General features: G+C 42.8%; 1 protein-coding gene across 3 annotated transcripts in view; it reads left to right on the forward strand.

Moving 5' to 3' along the window:
* The first annotated feature begins 1,243 nt into the window (after positions 1-1,243).
* The window catches only part of LOC125014829, a 29,591-nt gene continuing 6,709 nt past the window's right edge, over positions 1,244-24,125 (forward strand). Inside the window, exons 1-24 of one of the 3 annotated variants that reach the window (XR_007113539.1) lie at positions 1,244-1,571; positions 10,963-13,210; positions 14,366-14,427; positions 14,686-14,724; positions 14,810-15,010; positions 15,126-15,376; positions 15,694-15,875; positions 15,981-16,115; positions 16,215-16,313; positions 16,737-16,789; positions 17,094-17,968; positions 18,594-18,764; positions 18,854-18,888; positions 19,008-19,160; positions 19,404-19,532; positions 19,842-19,880; positions 20,528-20,653; positions 20,745-20,871; positions 20,984-21,157; positions 22,667-22,701; positions 22,889-23,053; positions 23,138-23,272; positions 23,804-23,842; positions 23,944-24,084. Coding sequence is in view for 2 of the 3 variants with exons in the window: in XM_047596275.1 (XP_047452231.1) it covers positions 1,435-1,571; positions 10,963-13,210; positions 14,366-14,427; positions 14,686-14,724; positions 14,810-15,010; positions 15,126-15,376; positions 15,694-15,875; positions 15,981-16,115; positions 16,215-16,313; positions 16,737-16,789; positions 17,094-17,968; positions 18,594-18,764; positions 18,854-18,888; positions 19,008-19,160; positions 19,404-19,532; positions 19,842-19,880; positions 20,528-20,653; positions 20,745-20,871; positions 20,984-21,157; positions 22,667-22,701; positions 22,889-23,053; positions 23,138-23,272; positions 23,804-23,842; positions 23,944-24,084 (5,751 nt within the window). In the remaining variant the exon portion in view is untranslated. The remainder of the gene's footprint in view (positions 1,572-10,962; positions 13,211-14,365; positions 14,428-14,685; positions 14,725-14,809; positions 15,011-15,125; positions 15,377-15,693; positions 15,876-15,980; positions 16,116-16,214; positions 16,314-16,736; positions 16,790-17,093; positions 17,969-18,593; positions 18,765-18,853; positions 18,889-19,007; positions 19,161-19,403; positions 19,533-19,841; positions 19,881-20,527; positions 20,654-20,744; positions 20,872-20,983; positions 21,158-22,666; positions 22,702-22,888; positions 23,054-23,137; positions 23,273-23,803; positions 23,843-23,943; positions 24,085-24,125) is intronic. The other 2 variants (XM_047596275.1, XM_047596276.1) reach the window with 2 other exon arrangements.

The following is a 24,125-nucleotide window of genomic DNA, read 5'->3' on the forward strand; positions in this document are numbered from 1 at the left end:
AGGGCGACAGTCAGTCACAGAGGAAGAACAGGTTTAAATTTCATGGTCAACACATGAGCAACTTTATTTCAAAAGGATTTGGACTTTTTCTCCTCATGTAACATATATTGTTGTAAACTATTTTTCAGGATTTATTCAGGATTCGTTGAGGATTTTCTTCTTGGAAACAGTGGCTGTTTATAAAGAGTAAAGAAAACTCTTCTGTGATGTCGTACGTTTAAACTTGGCCAGTATTAGACTCAGTCTAATTAAAATATAATCAAAGTAGTGGAGCTGAGAGAGAAACCATAACTATGCAGAACTTTAAGCCTTGAGACAATAAACACAGGTGAGTTCTGTACAGTTGCATGAACCCAAAACTGATTGTAGTGTTTAAGTTCTGTGCATATGAAGGTGGAGGTGAGTGGGAGTCAAATAACCAAATATTACATATCATTTTATTATCAGCCTTTATTTAACTGAGATACTATGACCTCTTTTCCAAGGGAAGCCGAGGACAATTAGCTGTGACAATTACAAGGAACTCACACAACAACACAAATAAGACACAAACAAGACACATGAAGATAAAAACTACACGACTAAGACTCGACATTGACATTAAACAAGAAGCTGCTTCAACATTAAACCTTTATCTTTATGTGATCAGTTTGCTGAGTTTCACTTCTTTAACTCGTTAAATTCTCAGATGAAGGATTCTCTTAGTACCATAACTGTCATTTCCTCTGTGTCTCTTTATGTCCATGTCTCCGTCCACCCCCTCTCTCCAGCTGTTGGTCCAGGGGGGAGGGTGCTCTGCCGCCCCCCCCCCCGTCCTCTTTCAGCCTTTCACAGCTCAGACCCGTGAGCAGCCGCTAATGGAACAAGCCTCTGAGATCCCTCATGTTCTAGTTCCTCTGGATGAATCAAGTCCCTGAACACGGCACGAGACCTGAGGACGACACGAGACCTGAGGACGACACGAGACCTGAGGACAACGTGAGGACATGAGGACGACACGAGACCTGAGGACGACATGAGGACATGAAGACATGAGACCTGAGGACAACGTGAGGACATGAAGACATGAGACCTGAGGACAACGTGAGGAAATGAGAACGACATGAGGACATGAGGACGTGAGGACATGAGGACATGAGGACTTAATATTACAGGGCGGCTGTGCAGACTGACTGACTGACTGACTGACTTGCGTCAGTTTGTCGTCTCGCTCTTTGCTCACAGTCGAGCGGCCGCTGGTGGTTCCTGCTGTTGGACACTGTCCCACTCAGAGGACGAGACGTTTTCATCTGAAGTTCTTCACCGTCGATTAAATAACTGCTTTTTTATTCCTAAACGTGGGAACAGACGCTTCTTATTCCCAGTGTTGGATCCACATGCAGGAACAGGTGTGTTGTGTGTGAGTGTTCAGTGTGTGTGTGCGTTTTTAAGGCCATGTTGGAGGGAAAGAAAAGCCGAGGGTCTCGGCATCGCAGCAAAGCATCGAAGACCAGCAGCAGCATCGACCCCCCCGGCTCTGCAGCCAGGAAAACCCCCCCAGACGACAGCCACGGTGTCAGCTCTGCTCCACGGTGAGAACGGACCTCCATTACACACAGAAACACACAAACACACAAACACACAAACACAAGCTCCTTTTATACCTGAGCACAAACACCTGTGACTGTTAATAACTGGATAATAAAATAAATTTAAAACATGCACTTAGACGTAAATTATATGCACACAGTCTCATTTGATCTAATAATGATAATTTGATGTAATAATTAACCCTAATAAGACGCAGACATGCAGCTGGAGTCTGTTCCCGTTCATATTATTCACCTTCTGGAAAGAGAAAGTTTCAGCTTCATTAGTTTAGCTGCTAATTATGAAAACTGCCTTTTTACAGATTCAGTTTCAGCTTTAAATGTAGATGAGTAGCAAAGCTTTGCTACAGTAACATTACACTAACACTACACTAATATTACAGTAACATTTAGAGTAAAAAAGAGAGGATTTTACTGATTTTATTTTAAATAAACAGGGAATTTAATGTTTTTCACTCGTCGATGTTCAGGCTCATGTTGCATATGAAGTAATTAGCATGTGTGAGATATTCCTCAGGTATTAATCCTGATTACTGACTGACCCCGTAGTCAACACAAGACGACAACTGTATGTGTCATGTGTGTCTGTGTGTGTCTGTGTGTGTGTGTGTCTCATCTGAAGCTAAGCTTTCTCCATCTATATATTATATATATTATCCATCTAGTTTCCAGAGATTAGTCTGAGGTTATTAAAGCTGTGACGTCTTGTTGTTGCTTCTTGGTTTAAATGCAGAGAATAAGTTGAAGTTGTTGAAGAAGTTCCTGTTTGTTACTGTGATGATCTCAATGATCTCAGACAGATGTGACATAAAGTCTGTTCATTCAGAGCTTCAGTCTGTTTCATGGTGTCTCACGTTTTTAGGTCTTATTCCTCATCCATTCATTCGTTCATCTATTTCTGCTTCCATGGGCCTGAATGTGAGTCTTGTCCTGGTGTTTTTTGATACTAATAGTATGATGGCGGACACGGCTGTGGTATTTATGATGTGATGTGTTAGTGTGAGCGGTTGTTATCCGACGCCTTGGCTGAGCTTCGGTGGTCGGACCGTGTGAAGGGAAGTGATCTGGACCTGGAGCCGTAAACAGGGGAAGTAAAGGTGGATAAAAGGTGTGAAACAGCTTCAGCCTGAGTCTTCAGCTGTAGATATAGACAGTGTGTGTGTGTGTGTGTGTGTGTGTGTGTGTGTGTGTGTGTGTGTGTGTGTGACACATATTTAACAGTTTGTATGAGCTGGTAAATGTTTGTGAGGGTTTTGTTTCCAGAATGTGACGTCTGGATGAAACATGCAGCGGAAGTTAGTGTCTGATGTTTCCTATCATTTCTTTTTATTGTTGTTGTTGTGGTTATTGCTGTAGTTGTAGTTGTAGTAGTAGTAGTAGTAGTTGTTGTTGTTGTTGTTGTTGTTGTTGTGGTTGTTGTTGTTGTTATTGTAGTAGTAGTAGTTGTTGTTGTTGTGGTTGTTGTTGTTGTTATTGTAGTAGTAGTAGTTGTTGTTGTTGTGGTTGTTGTTGTTGTTATTGTAGTAGTAGTAGTAGTTGTTGTTGTTGTTGTTGTGGTTGTTGTTGTCCATAGTGTTTTTACCAGGTGTCTGTCACAGACGTCGTTCCGTCCCAGACTCAGGGATCTTATAACCAAGTGTTGTCAGTAGTGAATCTAACAACATTTTCGGTTTCTAAAAACATGTGAATGATCTGTGTCCGTCCACATCGTCTCCTACAGGCGTAGTTTGACCTTGTTTCCATGGGAACTCGGTCCAGGTCCTTGGATCAGTGGATGTGACGTATCGTCCACATGTTCAGTTCTGTCTCTCAGTCATTGGGACGTTTAAGCTTTTGACAGCTTCTCCTCCTGGTTCATTCATTTCCCCACAGCTCTTTATTTTAGATAAACCACGTCCACATGGGCTGAAAACAAAAAAGTCCTCGGCTCATTTCATGTCTCCATTAATATCAACTCTTCTTTTAATAGACTAAATAAATGGAAGCCTGTGCAGCCTGGTGCTGCTGTAGAAATAAACTCCATTCATTCCAGATCTGGAGCAAACTTGGCAGCGTGTTGGTTCTGGAGCGAGTGATGTCAGGTCACTAGTGTCAGACTCCGTTAGTTCTTCCAGTTTCTGGGTCAAGCAGCGAGTTCTGACTCTGGTCTGTGTTAATGCGACGACTGTGGACGGACGTCAGAGACGAGGCCTCGGCTCAGGGACAATGGATTTAAATGGATTTAAATGGTTTTAGATGGGAGATGCTCCTCAGTGTTTAAAGGATAAAGGACAGAAAGGAAGTTTTTATTTAACGAATGCTGAAGCGCTGAGGCTGAGGTCTATTTGTAGACGTCTGGAGGCTGCTGGGTGTCAGCTGATACGCTGTCAGCCGCTGAATGACGTGATGAAAAGTTTCAGCAGTAAATGAAGCCGAGCTGATGATGATGATGTAACCTGAACTAGACGCATTCACACTCAGACATACGATGCAGCAGCGATATCCTTTTCCACTTTTCATCACACTGAGCTCCGGCCCTGAGGTCACACTGCAGCTATTCCACATCAGAGGATTCCAGCCAAGGGTTCGTCTCTGTGCGGCACTCACACCCAATAACTGCCCACCACAGCTTTAAAGGAGCAAAACCTGCTTTTTAAAAATCAGCTCGGATCAGCTCTGATGTGTTTAAGGAACACGGAGGATTTAATCACTGCATGTGACAGTAGAATCATTAAGGTTTTTAAAATGAAAATGAAATTCAACGAGTTGTAGACAAACATTTGGTGAAACTGCTTTCAGGTTTCATTCATACTTTTGCACACGTCACTATTTACTCTCATACCACGTCTCCTCCATAGACTGTATATAAATATGGACTAAACACGTCTCCACCTCCTCTCATTGGCCAAACTGATTAGAGTCTGATCTCTATGAGACTGAAGAGAAATAAATAGTAGGTCTACTTTAAAATGTCTCAGTGTTCACATGCTGATTCATCCGTTCTGTACTAACCAGGGGAATCAGTTGGTCAGAATTCAGTAGGAAACACAGCTGGTCAGAGGAACAGTGTTTGCTTCAAAGAACACAAAAGTGTTTTGAGACGTAGATTTAACTAGCTAGGATTAACTGTCTGCTCTGAGAATCTTCAGGGACCTGGACAGTTTAAAGAAAACGTGACATTACAGAACAGTAATAAATGAGGACATAATGACGTGAGTAAATCCAGTCTGAGGACAAATGAAGCCTCCTCCTGTCCAGGTCCAGACTCTGGACCCACCAGTGTTTATTAGAGCTGGTGCTAAGTCGTCCTCAGGGACGACAACGGATCCTGTCCTCTCTGTTCACACCGAGACCAGCAGCAGAACCTTTACAGTCTAACCATCCTGTCTTTTAGGGTTTACTTTATTAAAAAAGAACAATGTAGAATAATTAAAATCTAAATATGGGACTGATTAACCCTTTATAGGGCGCTCGTTGAAATACTTTCAAATACCTCATTTTAACCTGAGAGTTTGTCTGTAGGACATGAGAAGACTTTTCTACTTCCCTGAGTTAAATCCAGATGAATGAATGTCTCATATCTGGTTCCTGGTTTCTGGTCTCATATCTGGTTCCTGGTCTCATATCTGGTTTCCTGGTCTCATATCTGGTTCCTGGTCTCATATCTGGTCCTGGTCTCATATCTGGTTCCTGGTCTCATATCTGGTTCCTGGTTCCTGGTCTCATAACTGGTTCCTGGTCCTTAAACTAATGTAAACATGTATTTGTCACATTAGAACATCAGAGCTGATTCAGACACTTGTCAACATCATCACATTAGAAACATTAGGACACTTGTTCTTCTTCATGGTTCCTGATAAACCAGGTCAGAGGGGGACCTTGTAGACCACATTAGACCCTGATTAGACCTGAGGATGTTTCCTGGATCTTCTCTGATTGACTCAATGAAAACCACATGACAGTAAACCTCACTGAGAGGAACCAGGACACCAAGTTACCACATGTGGTTCCTGGTTCCTATAGGGTTGAAGGTGCATTAAAGTCCCAGCGCCCTGAGAGATTTATGAGCCAACATGAGGAGCAGCAGCAGGAATCCCCCCCCCCCACACACACACCCAACCCAACCCCCCGTGAGGTCATTTAAACCCGTCTGTCTGTTGCTGGGTAACTTCACACCGATGTCGTATGATCTGTCAGGAGAGCTGACAGGTTTTAGGTTGTGGACATTAAGTAACACTGAGACCTGGAATTACACAGAAGCTTCTTTCTCTTTAGAAACAGACTCCAGATAAACCAGGAAGTCAGTTCTGATTAGTTCAGTTTTAGACTCCAGACATAAAGGAATATATCTGCACTGACCGTGTTCATTAAACACAACTTTTTGTGTCTTTCTTTGTCCACCATGTGTCCACATGAATGTGTCCCTGTTGCTACGGAGACAAACTAACTTGTGGACATTGTCCAACCAGAGGAGAGCTGACGCTTCTTATTGAGAACAGTCTCTCCCAGTGAACAGTGGCTGCAGGAGTGGACACATATTAGCAGCAGCATTGGCAGCTTGTCTTTGTCTTGGTTTGTCTTGGTTTGTCTCCAGCTGTTAGCCGCGTTAGCCCAAGTGCTAGCAGAATCCCCGGCTAACGTATGCTTGGCTTGGTTCATGTGCTGTTTGAAGCTGGAAAGAAAACTCCTTCCTGCAGAGTGTGATGATACTTTATGTGTCTCCACTGGTCCCTCTTGGTGTCTTTGTCCTCAAATGTCCCATGGAGAGGACCAACGTGCTGTTTAGCGTCTTCCATCTTTATGGGTTGGTTCTGCTGCCTGTCACTACCGGATCAGCTGGTGCTAACGCTAACGCTACTTGGACAAACTGAGACACGTTCACAGTCGTTCTGCTGCAGATGCTTCATTTCACGTGTGAATTAGTTTGGTCACGTTTGTTCAAAGTCTCTGGTTTCTGGACGTCCGGCTGTTTTAAAACTGGATCAGAGAGATTTTAGTCTCAGCTGGACGAGAAAGTTTTGCCTTTAATTCCATGTTTGACTCCGGCCTAAAGAGAAGCCAGGACGTGTAATGACACTGTTCACAGGTTGAAGTGTGTGTCAGCAGCATGTCTCCACTGATGTGTGGACGTCCATGCGTCCTCCACCACGAAGTCACAGTCATGAGCGTCCGTCTTTGCAGCGATGACAGCTGAAAATAAAAGCAGCGTGTTTTGGCCCGTCCTCCCCGTCCAGACGCTCTCAGACATGGACACACATGGCATGAGAGCCTCAGGTCAGCTGTTGCTCTGTGGTCAGGTGTTAAGCCCTGTGGTCCTGGGGAGGGGATAAACGGGATATATGAGCAATTTGCTACAACACCCAACTGAGAATGATCCTTTAATGAAAATATTAATCATCACCTTCTGATCAACTTCTCCTCCACCAGTCGGTAAAGTCAACAGCCGTTAATTATCACGAGACTCCAGGCTCATGAAGTGACTCACAGCGCTTAGAAACCAGGATTTCATTTGCTATGAGTAGATTTGTCACCTTCGGTTTAGAGCTAATGAAACATCACCTGATATAGATTCAAGACTAAAGCAGAAAACTGGTGTTGTTCACTGCCTGGAGGACGTAGCTTCTCTAACATTTAGTTCTAATATGCTGTCATATCTTTTAGTGTCTGTTGCCAAAAATAATTCAACAAGCAAAACCAAAGTAGATGTTCCTTTAAAAACACTTTGTGTATGTTTAGGATTCTCGCCAAGCTGCAATCTGATCAGAGGAGCTTTAAAATAGCTATAATACGTATTTATAATGACAGGCAGCACATGACAAATGTGACGCTGTCAACGAAGTCAGAGAGAACGCTAACTAACCCCCCCCATCACATCAAATCAAATTAAATCAATCAGCTCATACAGCTGAAACACAGACAGAATAAATCGTTTTCTCTCTGAGATCTGTGCAAATGAGTTAAAATAAGTAAAAGAGAATAAATATATAAATATATATATATATGTGTGTGTAGAACCGTGCACAGGTCAGAAGTTCAGGCTGTTTTAAAAGCTCTGAGTTTACTTATTTATTAATTCAGTTATTTAGTCTTTAGGGGAACGCTATGTTCTCTCCTCCATGAGACAGAGACACTTAAATAATAAAAGAACAGCGCCTCTCAGTGGCAGAATGATGACAACACACGTAAACAAATAAAATAAATCTGAGTTTATCAGCGTAGCACAAACATCTGGATAAAAGCTGGGAATTCATTTTCCAGATCAGTTAATCTGCTGATGTCTCAATCAGCTGATCTGAGCCGTCAAGGAAAAGATAAAACATAAAGTATTCAAAATAAAAACTTACAAAAGTGAGACGAGCAGTTCTTTGTTTCTTTGGAGTTTTATGTTCAGACCAGAATAGTCACGGATTCATTTCCCCATCAATTTAAATTCAGTGTAAACATTTAGTTAAGAACTAACCAATAACTTTAATGAATAATTTAGACTCTCAAGATCAGAATACTCTCTGAATCAGAATACTTCATTAATCCTTCAAGGAAACGGTTTAAGAAATAAAACATTTAATTTTAATTGATTTTAATTAATATTTAATTGTAATTGATTCAAATACAAATAAAGGAGCATTCTCTATGTACAGTGATATGACTGATCAGCAGTAACCGGAAACATTAAGTTGTTCTTAAATTGTGAAAGACGAGAACAGAAGTTTCGCTGCATGTTTTGAATCTCAAACCTTAAAAATTGTCAAATATAAACCAAACAATAACGCAACCACAGATGTGATGCTTGGTATCAGTTGCTTAATGCAAAGCAGATAACTAGTTTACCACTTTAATAAAATAAATGTTTTCAGCCTTCTGGACAGGTCCAGGCTCCAGATAAGGGACCATTTGTTTCCTCCTGGAGGAGATAGACTCGCACATGATGCACTAATAAGCTTTTTGATTCATGAGCAATAAAAAAAAAGGAACTATAGCAGCAGCTATACAATAAAATACAATATATAAAATCAGATGTGCGTCATATATTAATATCTCAGTTGCAGCACACGCTTTTGCTTTAGTGTTATGTGTGTTATTTATTGTTCTGTTCATATTTCTTAATTTTTTTAAAATTCAGACATTAAAGCAGGATTCGCAGGGGTTTGTGCTTTTATTGTGAAGGCCAAGCCGGATATCCTCCTCATCTGTAACAGCGTAGCAACCAAAGATGCTAGCTCGTTGCAACCAGAGGGGCTAGCCCGTTAGCATCAAAAAGAGCAAAACGAACACGTTTATTGGTCATTTTTTCATCAAAACAAGACATACAGAGAAAAGGAGCGGTATGTAACACAGTGTCACGTCGTGGTGTGTGAACATCGATGTTTTATTCTCAGCTAACCAGGCTAGCCTTAGCTCGGTAGCTAACACAGGCGGATTTCTGTGACTTGCGCAGGTTGTTTTGTTGTTAAACTCGAGTCTTATTTACCGTCTGAGTGAATATTCGTTTTAATGAAGCTGTTGTTAATATGTTGATGTGTGGAATAAATCCTGTGTTATAATTGTGTGGATGTGACGCAGCTGAAAAAAAAAAGTCTCAAGGAGTTTTGTTTTTTCTCAGTTGTGTTTGGGTCTGGTTCTCTTGTGTAACGAATTAATTAAACATATATTTAATTTGCCTTTTTTATTTTATTTTTTAAATTTTAGCAGACTGGCTGTCAATGTTTATATGAAGCAGTTTGTCGACATGGAAAGATACAAGATCCAAGGATGCTCCTCGGTCATTTCACCTTTTAGGTGGTTTCCAGACGTCTTGAATCTCCTTCCAGACGTCTTGAATCTCCTTCCAGACATCTTGGGTCTTGAATCTCCGTTCTGGAAAAGTCTGACGCGAGGCCTCTCGAAGTCACTCAGACTGAACACTTTTATAAACTCCAGCTTCACCGAGTATCAAACCTTTCATTGTCTTATGACCGTTTTTCGTTTACTATCGCATAAATTGTCCAGAGGGTCACTGACCTCTAAGTCGAATACATTTATCACACATGGCTTAAGGTTCCTTTCACAGAACCGTGGGACCTACACGTACGTCTGGCTCCGGCTTTTGTTTCTACTTCCTGCTTCACTTTCAACGACACCGACTGAAACTTTCACAGAATACGAGTCGTACAAATGTCTGCGTCTCCAAACCTCCTCAGTTAACTTGACCTACTCTTTATTGATTTAAAACAACAAATTGAAAATTGTGGAGATGGGGAAGCAGCCATAAATACGAAAGAGAAAACCGATGAGGACAAATCTCAGCTCGAGGTCTGCGTCGCCATAAAGCGTCCTTATATTTCCGGATGAGCTAGGACGCTCGGGTCTGCATTAACACCATGGTATAAAGTGTATATTAGTGGTCGCTGCCACCTTGGATCCTTAACTTAAGGCCTGGTCCTTAACTGTGTGTCTTATCTGCACCACCACCAGAAACTTAACTACACAGCGATTCAGACTACAAAACAGCTGTGGTTAGTTTGCAATGAACCAAAAAATTCCCTCTTTCTGCCTCCAACGAACCACATACTCAGACTCTGTTGCAGTGATTCTGGTACAAATGAATGCTAATAAGTCCCAATTAAGTAAAATTATTAACCTCAAAAGATCGGCCTTGTCTGAAGCCTGATACCGATATTTTTTTTAATGCCTGGATTAGTCCTTGTACTGCGACTTCCAGTCACATTTGTTTGAAACTCATGCAGTCAACTAATGTTTTAGCAGTGTGCTAAATGCTAACATTTATAGACCCCCCTTGATCCTCTCTAATTAGCACAGTTGAGGAGTTAAGTGGTGGAGACCAAAACATTTTTTTAGAACATTTTTCTGCTGACGTTGTAAATTTTAACTTGGATTTTATGATACATCACATATTTTATCTCTCTGATTGGTTTTATGAGTACCCAGTTAGCTTGGGAGTCTTTTTTGTTTGTGTCTGTATTGGTTGAATACATTTCCCAGAAGTGTTTGAAATGTCAGATTTGTCTGGCAGTGTGGCACAAAGCGGCGACTTCTGAGTTGAAAAAGCACTTTTTTTCTGAACCATTTGGTCTAACGTGATCTTGTGACATGGATTTTGATATGTGTGATACTAAGTTTTGCAGTGTGCTCATCCACCTGCCACAAATACATGGATTTTTGTTCAAGATAATCTTTTAAAAAGCTTGTTTTCTTTATCTGCCTCCTCTGTTTCTGTCCCCACTAGTGATGACAAGGGAGTGATATTGTTGGTATGAATGTGTATCCAGCAGGAACCACCAGCATCTGCAAACCAAGACCAGACCTTTCACATGAAGATGGTTTTCCCCCATGCGAGAAGCCGAGGACAGATCTATTCAATAATACCCATTCTTTGTTTTGTTTTTTAACTTTTCAGCTTTTCGTTGCTCCCGGAACGTTGTACCGCTTCTCCGGCTCCAGGGCCCTTAGCGAGCCCCCTGATTGGAGGGCTCCCAGGGAGCTCGCTGCTGATTGGACAGCAGGCTGCATTCTTGCAGCTGGCTCAGCTGAAAGCCCACCTCGCATTGGCGCAAATAAACAACTCTTTCGCTGTTGGCGGTCGAGCTACAAGCTTGACAGCAAACTCCAAAGCACCTGCATCATATTTGTCAGCGACGCCCCCCTCCCCGACTGCTGCAGCGATCAATCTCCTAAACGTTCTGAAGGTCGCCAACACCATGTCCCATCATCTGTATAACCCCTATGCGACAGGGAATCAGAGTTCAACCCAGGGACAGTATGGACTCTCCTCCAGTGTTCAGGCAGAAAGGGACCCAAGGAGTGGATCTCATCTGGGATCTGGGTCCAGCTTCAGCTCTTCTGGAGCTTCTTCTGTGACTCCTGTCAACTCCAGGGGAACAGCGCCCTCACTCCTTATGCCAGTAAACTACAGGCCTTTCCAGAATACGACCATGATTGACAAGGACATAGAGAGGTCTGTAGAGATGCATATTAGCAGAGCAAGGGAGCAAGTGAGTGATCAGTCTGTTGGTCAGGGCTCTCGCTTCACCGGTACTCAAAGAGATAAGTTTCAAGCTTCAAGCACGGGGGCGATGACCTATCCGATGTCCTCAGCTTCCCAAGATCACAGACCCTCTGACGTTGAAACTGGCAGAAGCTCCTTGAACTGGTTGCCTAACTACAGCAAAGCACCTGAGGTTGATTCGTCCAAATTCCTTTCATCATCTGGTTCATCTAGCTATCCGAGCAGTGGTGACGGTAGGTTTAATGTCTCGGGTGGAAGAGGACGCAACATGGAAAGCATCCCTGGTTTAGGTGATTATAATTATCCAGTGCCAGACAAACCTGCGGCTCCTGCTGAATCAAGTCGGCCCAAGTACACCTCCGAGTCGGCTGCCAGCATTCTGCTGCACTTTGGACTTGAAAAAGACGATTTGGAACATCTCATCGCCTACCCTGAGGACCAGATCACCCCGGACAACCTGCCTTTCATTTTGCGCCAAATCCGCATACAGAAGGATAAGAAAACTACAGGTGTGGCTCAGTCAACCTACCCTGAACCCAAACCAACCTCAAGCGTGAGAGGAATGGACAGATTGGGTGGTTCCATAAGTGCAGGGATGTCCCAGGACAAAATATCATCGACGATACTCCAGCCAAGTAAAGTGATTGACTATGGACATACTGGCAAATACACTGGAGCCGTTGGGGAAGAGAGTGGGAGCGGCCAAAGGTTGCGGATGGACACTTACGATAGCAGTGGTCGCAGCCGGAAACCACCTCAAAAGAGCATGACAGAAGTGACTTCACGTGACCAGGGTGCCTCTCTTGCCAGTATCAACTCTCTGTACAGTTCAATGCAGAGCTCCTTGACTCCTCCTAGCAGTCTTTCATCTACCCAACTGAACCAGGCTTCTCAAGCAAACCTCAATACTTTCAAGAAAGACACGGACATAAGACGTCATGTGTCTGAAGTCTCCAAACCAGTTCCTTTGACCACAGTCACAATTGAGCCACAGTCAAGTCGCCAGCAGATGTCGACATCAAATCAGTCAACAAAAACCCAACCGACCTGCACTCTGTTTCGTGGCGTTCATCCCGGGCGCCCCGGCCTTGTGCTCATTGGCAACAATGTGACCAGTCGCCCTGAGGGTCAGACTAATACCAAAGGGCAAAAGCCAAATGTTGGTGGGCAGATGAACGAACAGGCGACTCGGCAGAAGATTCAGCAGCAACAACCAGTGAAGCAGGTGCAGCAGCAACAAGCTCAGAAGCTGCCTCAACATTGGACACAACAGCAGCAGGTTCACAATCAGCCAGTGCCTCCGATGGGGCAACCTCTAAATCCTGCAGGCTTTTCTGCTGCAAAGACCGTTCCTCCACCTCCCTTCATCCACGGCACCTCGCGTCCCATTCCACCTGCCGTGTTTATGCCCGGTGATCTTCGCCAAACTGCTAATCCTCCACCTCCCGCTCAGCCACTTCCACCCCTCATGAACTTACTTCAGATGATCCCGCCACCGTCCAACAAGGAGGGCCCAGCACAAGTGGTAGTCTCCAAGGGTCTTCCAACGGCGGCCATGATACATGACTATGCTGCGGCCACACCGAGAGTCTTTCCACATACCTGTTGTCTGTGTAAGAAAGAATGTACTCATGTGAAGGTGAGTGGAAGACTGCACTCTGTTAACCCTCCGTTTAGGCAACTGTGGGTTGTTTCATTTAATGTTTATTGTTTTCTGCTCTGAATGGTTTTAATTTAAAAAACAAAAGATGGCTCTTTCATCATTACATTTATCAATATATTTGTTTTATGTAAATTATCCTTCCAAAAGATCAGCCATTACTAGAAAATCGTTGTAGTTAAGAAGTCGTCCGTGTTGTATAAAATAAGCTCTGTTCCAGTCATGGATTGTAAATATATGGACAATATTGATGTATTCTAAACTATATATTCTGTACCAGAATGTTTCACCCACTGCCCATCTACACCCTGTTGTTACTTGTAATCCAAGGTTTCAGATTTACATGTAATTCTAAGAACTCTGGCCATTGCCAGATCCACTGTCATTGATCTATAATGTAATTATATGAGAAATGAGAAAGAATCTGAAGTGTCTCAGACGATGAAGGAAGACGATGAGAAGCTGTTCCCGTTTTGTTCCAGATGTTTGGCCGTCGTGCTACAGACTGTGTTTCAGTTTTACTGAAAGATCATTGTCACATTTTCTGTCCACCACCCGTTTTTCGACTTGTTATTTATCTTGCGTATAACTTTTGGTACCAGTTTTTGTAATACTGGCTGTTTTCATGGATTTTTTTTGGTTTTTACCCTCGGGGACACCAAATGTTTGGTCCTGAAAGAAGAACCGTCGGCTACCCAGTGTCTACGACTTCCTGCCTGAGCTGCTCCAGTTGTAATTGTCTCAAGTTCTGCGGTTTGATCCTGATCCATATCTGACCTCGGCCATGAAGACCTTGAAGAGACTTCAGGAAATCTGGATCTGCAAGACTGAAGAGCCCAGCATCGAGTTCAGAGCCCAAGAAGACAGTTTAATTTTGATTGTTGGCACCAACATTTGTGATTCCTGCGTTTGTTCGTGTTGAAGACTTGTCGGACTCGAGCTGTCAGCTATAACTGAAAAGGCAGTAAAAGGATTTATTTTGAAGAAACTTGTCCTCATAGATGTTTTAATGCTTGTATTCATGCTGTTGGATCACAAAATCACAAACATGTCATGAGGCCATTTAAGCTGATGGTAGTTGTGTAGTTGTGAGAGGGGCCTGTCTGAATATATGTTTGTTGTTCTGGCCACTAGGATTGGATCTCCCACCAGAATACCAGCCTTCACCTTACGAACTGCAGGCTCCTTCGTAGTCGGTCAGTCTTTTCTTCTTTTAACTTTTGCGAGTTTTTTAAGACTGTAACAGTTCGATTATCAGTATCTTACTGGTAGGTTCCTGCATCCTGTATAGATTATGTATTATTAATTGTGCACCTTAGGCAACTTGAAAAATTTCAGAAGTAAAGCACCATTGGCCAGTTGGTTCCTTTTACTTACCTACTGTGTTTTTAGTTAAGGTATGCCGATGTAATGGCTTTTAAATGTGACATGTTGGACAATTTCTTTCATCACAGATACCCTGATTGGGATGGCGAAGTCCTTCCTTTGCCAAGGTAATTTTTTGTCTTTGTAGAAACAAGTTCTTTTCCTATAAAGTCGGTTTCTATTGATGATTTTCATGTGCGTTGTTCTCTTCAGTGCTCCAGGTAAAGATGCCAAGCCTTCACCATCAACGTCTGCCCAGACTTCCCAGCGACGTCACCAGAAAACCAGACACAACAGTCGTTCCCGTTCCCGTTCCCGTTCCTACAGCCCCCACCACCGCCACGACTCGGAGGGTAGAAGGGACAAGCGCCGGAGTCGACCTCGATCACCACACAGCTCCAGACACGCTCGCAGGTTTCAGAAAAATAAACAGTGACACAGGAAATTATATAGACAAACCAAAGAGATTCAACCCAGTAATAGCCTTTCTTTCTATTTCTGTCAAAAATACTGTTATTTCTTCCATTAGGTCCCGGTCTCGCTCTTGGTCTCCACTTTATGACCGCCCTACCTCATCCCGTTACCGATCACGTTCACGGAGCTATGAGAGAAGATTGTCTCCGAGGAGGAGCCGCGAGCAACGATCGCCGCCAAGGAGGAGTGACGAGAAACGCTTCTCACCGAGGAGGAGCCGCGAGCGACGAGACAAGAAGACAACTCCTCAACGGAAGAAGTCCAGCAGCGCAGAGAGGCTAGCTAAGAAACTTCTGGAAACATCAGGTCAGACCGACGGCCAACATCTCTAAGTTTCAGGGTTCAAATGTCATAAAAATAAATACATAAATCTACAGTGTCATGTGTTGGGCCAAAACATACAGAGTTGACTTCTGCAGAAGCATATTTCTGTAGAGGTACCACTGCATTAAGTAACAAGCTTTGGGACATTTGAGATTTTCTGTTAGAAAAGGGTCATCGTTTCATTTCTCCCTAAAACCGTGCAGTCGATCATATTAAATACCTTCAAGATGCGGAAGAAACCTTTTGACATTGGCAACCACCCACAGCTATGGTTTTATATTCCGTCTTTGTTCTTCTAGCTGTCCACTCTTTGTCTAAAGACACTGACCTGGAAGCCGTGGTTAAAACTCTGGCTCCTGCCTTACTGGCTGAGTTAGCCAAGATGAAGTCACCTTCGTCAGCCTCTGTCGCCTCCACCTCCTGTAAAACAAAATCAGCTACGAAGTCAAATAAATCAAAGCCTAGCCAACAGAAGAGTGACGTAAGTTCTACTACAAACGGTGTCTTTCATACCATTTTATAAAAGCAGCTGGCTTCAGAAGTCTGTTTGTCGTACTCTAAGTTTGTGTTTTCTCTGTTTTATCAGCAGAATCAAGTTTCATCTGCAAACGTGGTGAAGCTGGAAAAGATTTACAGTAATCTGTCTCACAAGGACGTGTTAACTGCTACGGAGCAATTTGGAAAAATCAAGTCAGTTGTGTTGTTGAGGTCCAAGTTTGAGGTACGTGTATATTTGTGTGAATTTGTTTCTGCTGCTGTCATGGTGACTTCATGAACTGAAAATCTTTGGTGTTTAAATAACTTCCTCTCTATGTTTTAGGCACTTGTGCATTTTGAGAGCGAGGAAGACGCTAAGAAATTAAAGACCCTCAAGAGCTTTTACATCAAAGAAAAACTGGTTTTTGTTGCCACGGAAGAGGTATAACACTTTCACACTTCTTGTGTTGCAGAATCAGAATTATTTTATTTACCCCAAGGGGAAATTACTTTTTGTTACAGCAGTTCTTACTCAAAGTGTACCAGTGTTCAGAATAAGCAGGCAGTCAATGAAAAAATGTAGGAAATATATATAGTAATATGTACAAGTGTGACTGAACCTGTGCTCCGAGTTGCTGGTCTATAACTGGAGAAGGAAAAGCTTAAATAAATGACCCAACAAAATACTAAATCAAATAAGTTAAAAAGATAAAAATAAGAAAAAGTTAGAAATGGGCAGGATCCACCGTAACAGGCAGCAAACGTGTTCTCGCGTATGCGCTAGCTAATTACTTGAAAATATTCATGTTACTGTTTATCTGCTTCTGCTCACACTGTCAAATTAATCTAAATTAAATATTTACAGGATTCTAAGCTTCTCCCGACTTCTTCTGCAAAGGAACTGAAGAAGCCTCCGCTGTAAGTTTATCTTAAATAAGATGAGGAAATAAGATACACTTCGTATGGACTTTATGGGGTTTAACATATATTTCTATACATATTCTGTTGCTGCTTGTTAGTGGGGTCAACTTGGTGGGAAAGATTTTAAGTTAGCATGTTAATTTTGTCATCCAAATACAAACGGTTATTACAGCATGAAAGAAAACATTTTGAAGGACATGATTAGCTTTTGATGGCTCATATGGCAAAACATCCAAACCTTTCACTCTTCTGTTTTTCCCCTTTTCACCCACTTGACCTCATGTGATTGTTTCCTACACAGAAAATCTGCCAAGTCTAGCGTCTCCACACCTAAAACCACAAAACCCACTTCTACTGGAAAGGCTGCTTCGTCTTTATCCCCTGGAGCCAAAAAAAACACAACTGGTAAACTCGTCACTAAAGCAAAAGTCTTGGTTTCCAAAGCAAAAAATGGTTCAACCAAGCAGATAACCAAGACTGTGAAAAAAGACAATGTGGCTGCAAAAGGAGAGCCCAACACTTCTAAGATTTCAGAACAGCAGCCTGATGCTGGTGGTCCCAAACAAAAGCAGACAGCAAAGGTTGTCAAATCACAGAGCCTAGCTCAAAAAAATAAAGACACCGACGAAAAGGTCTTGGTTTCCCAAGCAGAAACAACTTCCACTACACCCAAGCCTCAAGTGGAAACTTCCTCTGCAGCAGGAATATCTCAAGAAAACAGTGGAAATATTTCGCCGTCCAAACCTACGACAATAACGCTGCCTGAAATAGAGACTCTCATGCCCAAAGCAGAGGTTCAGGAATCTGTAGTGGTGCCCGAAGTCACCACCAAAGCTGAGCCGTTGGATCTTGAGGAAACAGGAGTTACAGAACCCATGGAAGTTGAAAGTTTAGCGGAGTGTAAAACAGAAAATGTGACGGAAACAAAGATCTCACCAAACAAATCCAATGAGAGTCCTCCAACAAGCTGTACGGTTGGGACCAAACCTGACACGCCTTCTTCTGAACCTCCTGCTGATCATCAAAAACCAGAATCCTCGGTCGAAGCTCCAGAACAGAACCAGCCAAACGCGATGCCAGATCCAGAGACCAAAGCACAAGGACTCGACACTAAGACAAAGGCTTTGCAGATGCAGGATGAAGGAAAAATGACCGAAGCAACTCTGGAGGCAAAAGGTTTGTTAGTCTGAGCTATTCCCTCTATTTCCTTTCAATATACACCATGAAAACACAAAGAGAGCCACTGGGGGATCTTTGCTCATTCTAGTCAGGTTTTTTGTGATATTCTGGTTGGTTAATGGGAGTTATCATCAACAGTACAGTACAACAGTAATGCAGAACATGTGTCTCATTGATGGAGCACTAAGTAAATGTGTGTTCCCCATCCTGTTAATAATAATAATAATAATAATAATAATAAAGTGTCAAGCTTTTTCAAGTCGAGAGTGGAGTCCACGTAGCAAGTCCCTTTTCTGGTGTCATGGATATCAAGTCACTTCATCCAGCTCCTTTGGGAACAACTTCTAACAAGTCAATCCCAGAAGTATTTGACTGGTCAACTACATTTGTTTTTATCCCTAGTTGGTGTCTCTGCTCCTGTCACCAGTGGAAGCAACATGATTTTGTTTTTTGCAAACATTATCTTATACATTTTGGGCTCACCAGTCTGAACATGAGCACAAGGAATTCTTATATGTGCAAGTGATTCACAGTCAGAGTTACTCTCACTTAGCGTCTTTGGTGGTGGTGATCTTCCAAAGTACTGTTATTGATTGGAATTAAAAATTTGCTCCTTTTGAAGCTCCTGAGTCGACCCAAAAGGATCCAGCAGCTAAAGAAGTCGACAGTGTGACGACTGAAGTAGCTGCGACGGCTAAAACTGATCTGGACTCAACCATGTCGCCTTCAAACGCTGCCACCGCTTTGACTGTTGGGGAGAGGATAGAAACACTTCTTTGTCCTTCAAAAATCCGTAAGAAATCCAGGCGATCTCTATCAGGAATCCAGCATGTGGTCATAATTCCTAATTAATTCTGACTTTGCTCTGACTCTCCGTCACAGCTTGTCTCACGAAACAGAAGATACCATTCCAACGAGTAAGTCTTCTGAAATTTTTCTTGATGATACACATGACTGTAGGACTTAGATCTTGTTCTATGAAAGCTACACTTGATTACGCCTGAAGGTCTAATTCCACCGTCCTTTTTCCTCTAAGCTTGTTAAGCTTGATTTTAGGGTGTTGTTAATAAGCAACCTACCAGAGTACCAGGATGGCTGCTACACCAAGGAGGATGTTGCCAATGTGCTTATCCCATTTGGATTTCAATATACAGACGAGAGCATCTACGTTATCCCTCAGGCACGCATGGTAGGCACCAAGTTATAAGTCTGGTTCTTCCATTTTACTTTCAGTGGAGTTTATTGTTCAGCTCTCAGCAAGTGTCTTTTTGCACTGTTGCCAGGAGTCAGACCCCAGTTGGTGGCTTTTCATCCAGTTCACTGCGTTGAATCGTTCTCACCTTTAACTCTTTAGGTGGTGTTTACGTCGTGGCTGCCTGACCTAAAAACACTAAGTAGTAATAAGTGTGTGTTTTATGGTTTTTCCTTTCAGGCTTTTGCCCTCATGCCGCGTGTAAAGCAGGTCCAAAACATCATGAGAGTGTCATCAGGGGGCAACCTTGTTCTCAATGGGTCTAAGCTACGTATGGAAGTTGTGAAAGTCGACATTCCCATGACATCGGTAAGGACCTACACTTCACTACTGCAATATATTTGTGTACTTCTGTTCTACTTTAAACATCAGATAAAATACTGAATTTTCACAAAAAAGAGCTGTAGATGCTGAAAGTGGGTGACAGCTGAGGGGCTGTAGATGGTTGGCATGCCCAATGATAATTACTTTTACTGCCTTTAGGGGGCGACATATGTCTTGCACTAAAGCACTGTAGCTTTAAAGTGACCTAAAGAAAGAGAAACGATAAACCTGAAGTGCCCTGACATTAATTGAGCATATAGATGTTAACACTGCCCACTTTGTGTTTTTTTCTAGTTTGAGTTTTATACAACTTTGATGATACTGATGCGTTGTGTAAGTAATCCACACACACACACACACACACACACACACACACACTTTTCTTCCTTTGTTACTCTTTGTTAGAGTGATCCCATCCCAGCTGGTTGTAAATACAACTTTGAGCTTTCAGAGACGCGTCTAAAACTTGCTTTTAGAGCCCACTAACTTCTCCATGCTTCCTAAACTGGGGAAAGTTTTGAGCTCAGTTGTAGGACTCTTAGTTTTAGCTCCTGTGTTAAGGGCGTACGAGGCAAACCTTAGTGAGGTCAGTGTACAGGGATTGGTCCAGACCTGGGCTTCAGTCATTAGCATGTATTAAATAAATCATGGTTTAAGTAAATCTTACCCTTTTTCTGATTGTGTTCATGGTTTAAGTTTTCAGTTAAAAGCTTAATTTTCATTAGGTCACTCTAATTGTTAGTGACAGTAAATGGGATGGGACCCAGTAGTCCCAGGTCCAGACTTGTTTTGACACATGAGCTCTTAATTGCATAATTTCCTGGTTCCTCTCATATAAAAGTCTTTTTATTGGTGATAATGGTGCAGGAACTGTTGGGCTTGTACAATAACACTGTAATATGGTATGTTACAGTGTAAGAGAAGTGACGGCATGTGTGTCTCAGTTTGGTTTGATTGATGACTTCATGTTCTCTGAGCAGAAGACGATGGATACAGGAGCAAGAACAATCTACATCAAGAACATCTCACATAGCGAAGTCAGAGATCTCAGGGAAACTCTGAGGAAAATCGATTCAGTCAGAAACTTCCTGCCTCTCCTCGATGAGGTAAAAACACCCCCCACCCTTCAGGTACATGTGTTTGGGTGTGTTTTAGTTTGTTTAGTTTATTAGTCTACGGTGCATGTGTGTGTTCCAGGTGTTTATTGAGTTTGATTCCATTCGTGACGCCGACCGCCTCGGTGTCTGGTTCAGCCTCCTGAAAAAAGGCTTCAGCTTCAAAGTCTACAGGCAGAAAATACCACACAGTGCAATTATAGCACTATGTAAGTATCAAAGGTTTGTCAGTAAAGGAACATTACACATAGTCGGTATCTAAATGGTGTAATCGCTTTCAGATGCATTGAAACACTTATTTTTATTTCTGTGTCCATACAGCTCCAAGGCTGCCAGCAAATGCTTTCCCAGACAGCAGCAAGGATGTTGTTGCAGGTGCAACCATCCCAGCAACAACGTTTGTTGTACCCAAGGGAAGCAATGCACCGTTCTGGGTCACAATGACGACTAACCCCTTTGTGTTTCCTACCATGTCTCCTTGGTTCATCATCCCAGGTAAGAGAAGCTGAGTTACTACCACATACATTGACCTGGCCCAAAAAATAAATGTCTCCACCTGGATTTAAGGAGGTAAAATAGTCCAGAGCCTCCTGGTGGATCATTAGTTCATAATGATTATCTTCAACAAGTTCTTTAAGACCAACTGATGCAATGAGGAGCTTCTCATTTCCTCCAACAACCATGTGTAAAGACACAGAAGATGTTAGTCTGGTGGAGAAGATGTTAGTCTGGTGGAGGAGATGTTAGTCTGGTGGAGGAGATGTTAGTCTGGTGGAGGAGGAGATGTTAGTCTGGTGGAGGAGGAGATGTTAGTCTGGTGGAGGAGGAGATGTTAGTCTGGTGGAGGAGGAGATGTTAGTCTGGTGGAGGAGGAGATGTTAGTCTGGTGGAGAAGATGTTAGTCTGGTGGAGGAGGAGATGTTAGTCTGGTGGAGGAGGAGATGTTAGTCTGGTGGAGGAGATGTTAGTCTGGTGGAGGAGATGTTAGTCTGGTGGAGGAGAGATGTTAGTCTGGTGGAGGAGATGTTAGTCTGCAGGAGGAGGAGATGTTAGTCTGGTGGAGGAGAATGTTAGTCTGGTGGAGGAGATGTTAGTCTGGTGGAGAGGAGATGTTAGTCTGGTGGAGGAGGAGGTGTTAGTCTGGTGGAGGAGATGTTAGTCTGGTGGAGGAGAAGATGTTAGTCTGGAGGAGGAGATGTTAGTCTGGTGGAGGAGATGTTAGTCTGGTGGAGGAGGAGATGTTAGTCTGGTGGTGGAGGAGATGTTAGTCTGGTGGTGGAGGAGATGTTAGTCTGGTGGAGGAGATGTTAGTCTGGTGGAGGAGAAGATGTTAGTCTGGAGGAGGAGATGTTAGTCTGGTGGAGGAGATGTTAGTCTGGTGGAGGAGATGTTAGTCTGGTGGAGGAGATGTTAGTCTGGTGGAGGAGATGTTAGTCTGGTGGAGGAGGAGATGTTAGTCTGGTGGAGAAGGGTCAAATCATTGGCTGCATCAAGCAGAGGAAACATCTAGAAACTACTAAAACTGGCTTAAGACCTTTATTCCAGACTGGAAGGACAGTGGAGAACCATGTTCTACCAGGAAGAAATAAATCCTGATTGATGGAGAAACGTAACACAGGGCTATGTTTAATAGTGGAATACATTCTAATATTACAGCTCTGCACTAAATCTTCTCTTCATGAAGGTTCTGGTTTTAAGAATTGGAGAATTAGTTTAAACTGTTTTCATTGTAGAGGCTGTGGCATGTAGTTCCTATTATTTTGGCGTAATCAGTGAGATAGACTAAATAACAGGAGAAGATTTCGTTCCAGTTTAACGACAACACAAACTTTATCCTCAACAATGATCACCCAGGTGAATCACCTACTTTCTGACTATTTCTACATCAACTCAACATTCATGAAGGAGGATTTTGTACAGGACTGTTGTATTGTAATACATTGATGTACCTAATGTTGTGGCAAAAGAGTATACGTTGATTATGTTCCTTTCTTTCCTCCCTAGAATTCCTGACAATCAGTAAAGAGGAGGATGTTGAGGTAAACTGGTTTTCTTCTACACTCAGTGCTCATAGTTTTATGCTAATGTATAAATTAACCCTTCAGTCTTTAATCCAACAACTAATATTCTGACAAATGTCTGCTTTAAAGCCACGGCTCCAGCGATGCAGGAGTTTCTGATCTTCTCTCGTTGTTTGAACCAACATCTGATGTTGTGTCTCTGCAGAGTGTCGGCCCTCGAGGTTCAGCTCTGTCCACCATCATGCTGACTGGTTTACCCGACAACAGCTACAACCACGAGGACGTGGCTCAGCTGGTGTGGCCTTACCTCCCCAGTCAGGATCTTCAGTCTCTGTACTACAACGTGACTGTGCTGCCGCTGCAGAGGAGGGTGAGGAGGAGAAGCCTCACACATTCAGCTTTGGTGTTTGAATTTAACCTCACACTTTTCCTGCCTTCCCTCCTTTGCCTCCAGGCCTTTGTGTATTTCAGCAGCTGGGATGCTTGCTGCCGTTTTGTCCGAGATCACATAAAAAACCCACTTTGTGTCACAGACAGCAACATCCATGTCCACGTGGTCTTAGAAGACATGAATCCTGGATCCAGTGAGGTATGAATCCTGGAGAAAGTATTGTCTAGTGAACGTCCAGTATTTATTATAAATCTGATTCATTATCACAACATCACTGAAGTAGAGTCAGAGAAAGGTATTCGGGAAGGTTCTCAGTCGTCCAGGTCATGGTCTGTCCAAAGAACAAAGCTGAATCAAAGACATCTGGACTTGTAGAGTATCCTGAAGACGTTTTATCCAAGTCAGTTCTAAAAGACCTGTGAGGGTTTAAATAGGAACATCTGTAGGTGTTCATCTCATCTCAGACAGAAGTGTTCCTCGTCCTCACAGGGAAGTACTGGAACCTCCTTCCACAGAAAGTCCATAAAGTTTATCCACAAATGTTCTGGGTTTAACTCCCTTCACATCTTAATTTTCTTCTTTTCAAATCCTTTGCTATGGTGTTATGAAAAGTTTGTAATTATCCAAAGGGCACTGACTGTACGAGGCTTTATGTCTGTTAGTTATTCTCACTAAAGTCTGTCTACAACAAACAGAATCAATGATTTGATCTTTTCTATCTTTTTGCAGGAGACCATGTACAGATCTTTGATGAAATGGAGCAATGCTGTAAGTCATCAGTCAACTTTTTTATTTAAATCTGATGTCACGTGAAACCAGCTGCTTTAGGATTTCCCGGCCAATAACGCCAACGTTTGAAAATTTTTCAGCACGTTCCAGATCTGGAGTCTCTGGAGGAGCGGCTGCTGGTTGTGGAGATCTCTGAGACGACCATGGACCTCGTCATGTTGGTCATGGACGTGGTGGCATCCATTGCTTCTTTTGTCAGCTTCCTGCCACTCGCCAACAGGGTACGACCTCTATCTGTAACATTTTATTGTGTAGAGAAGAA

This window comes from Mugil cephalus, chromosome 10 (genome assembly GCF_022458985.1).
Source record: "Mugil cephalus isolate CIBA_MC_2020 chromosome 10, CIBA_Mcephalus_1.1, whole genome shotgun sequence".
Taxonomy (NCBI): Eukaryota; Metazoa; Chordata; class Actinopteri; order Mugiliformes; family Mugilidae; genus Mugil; species Mugil cephalus.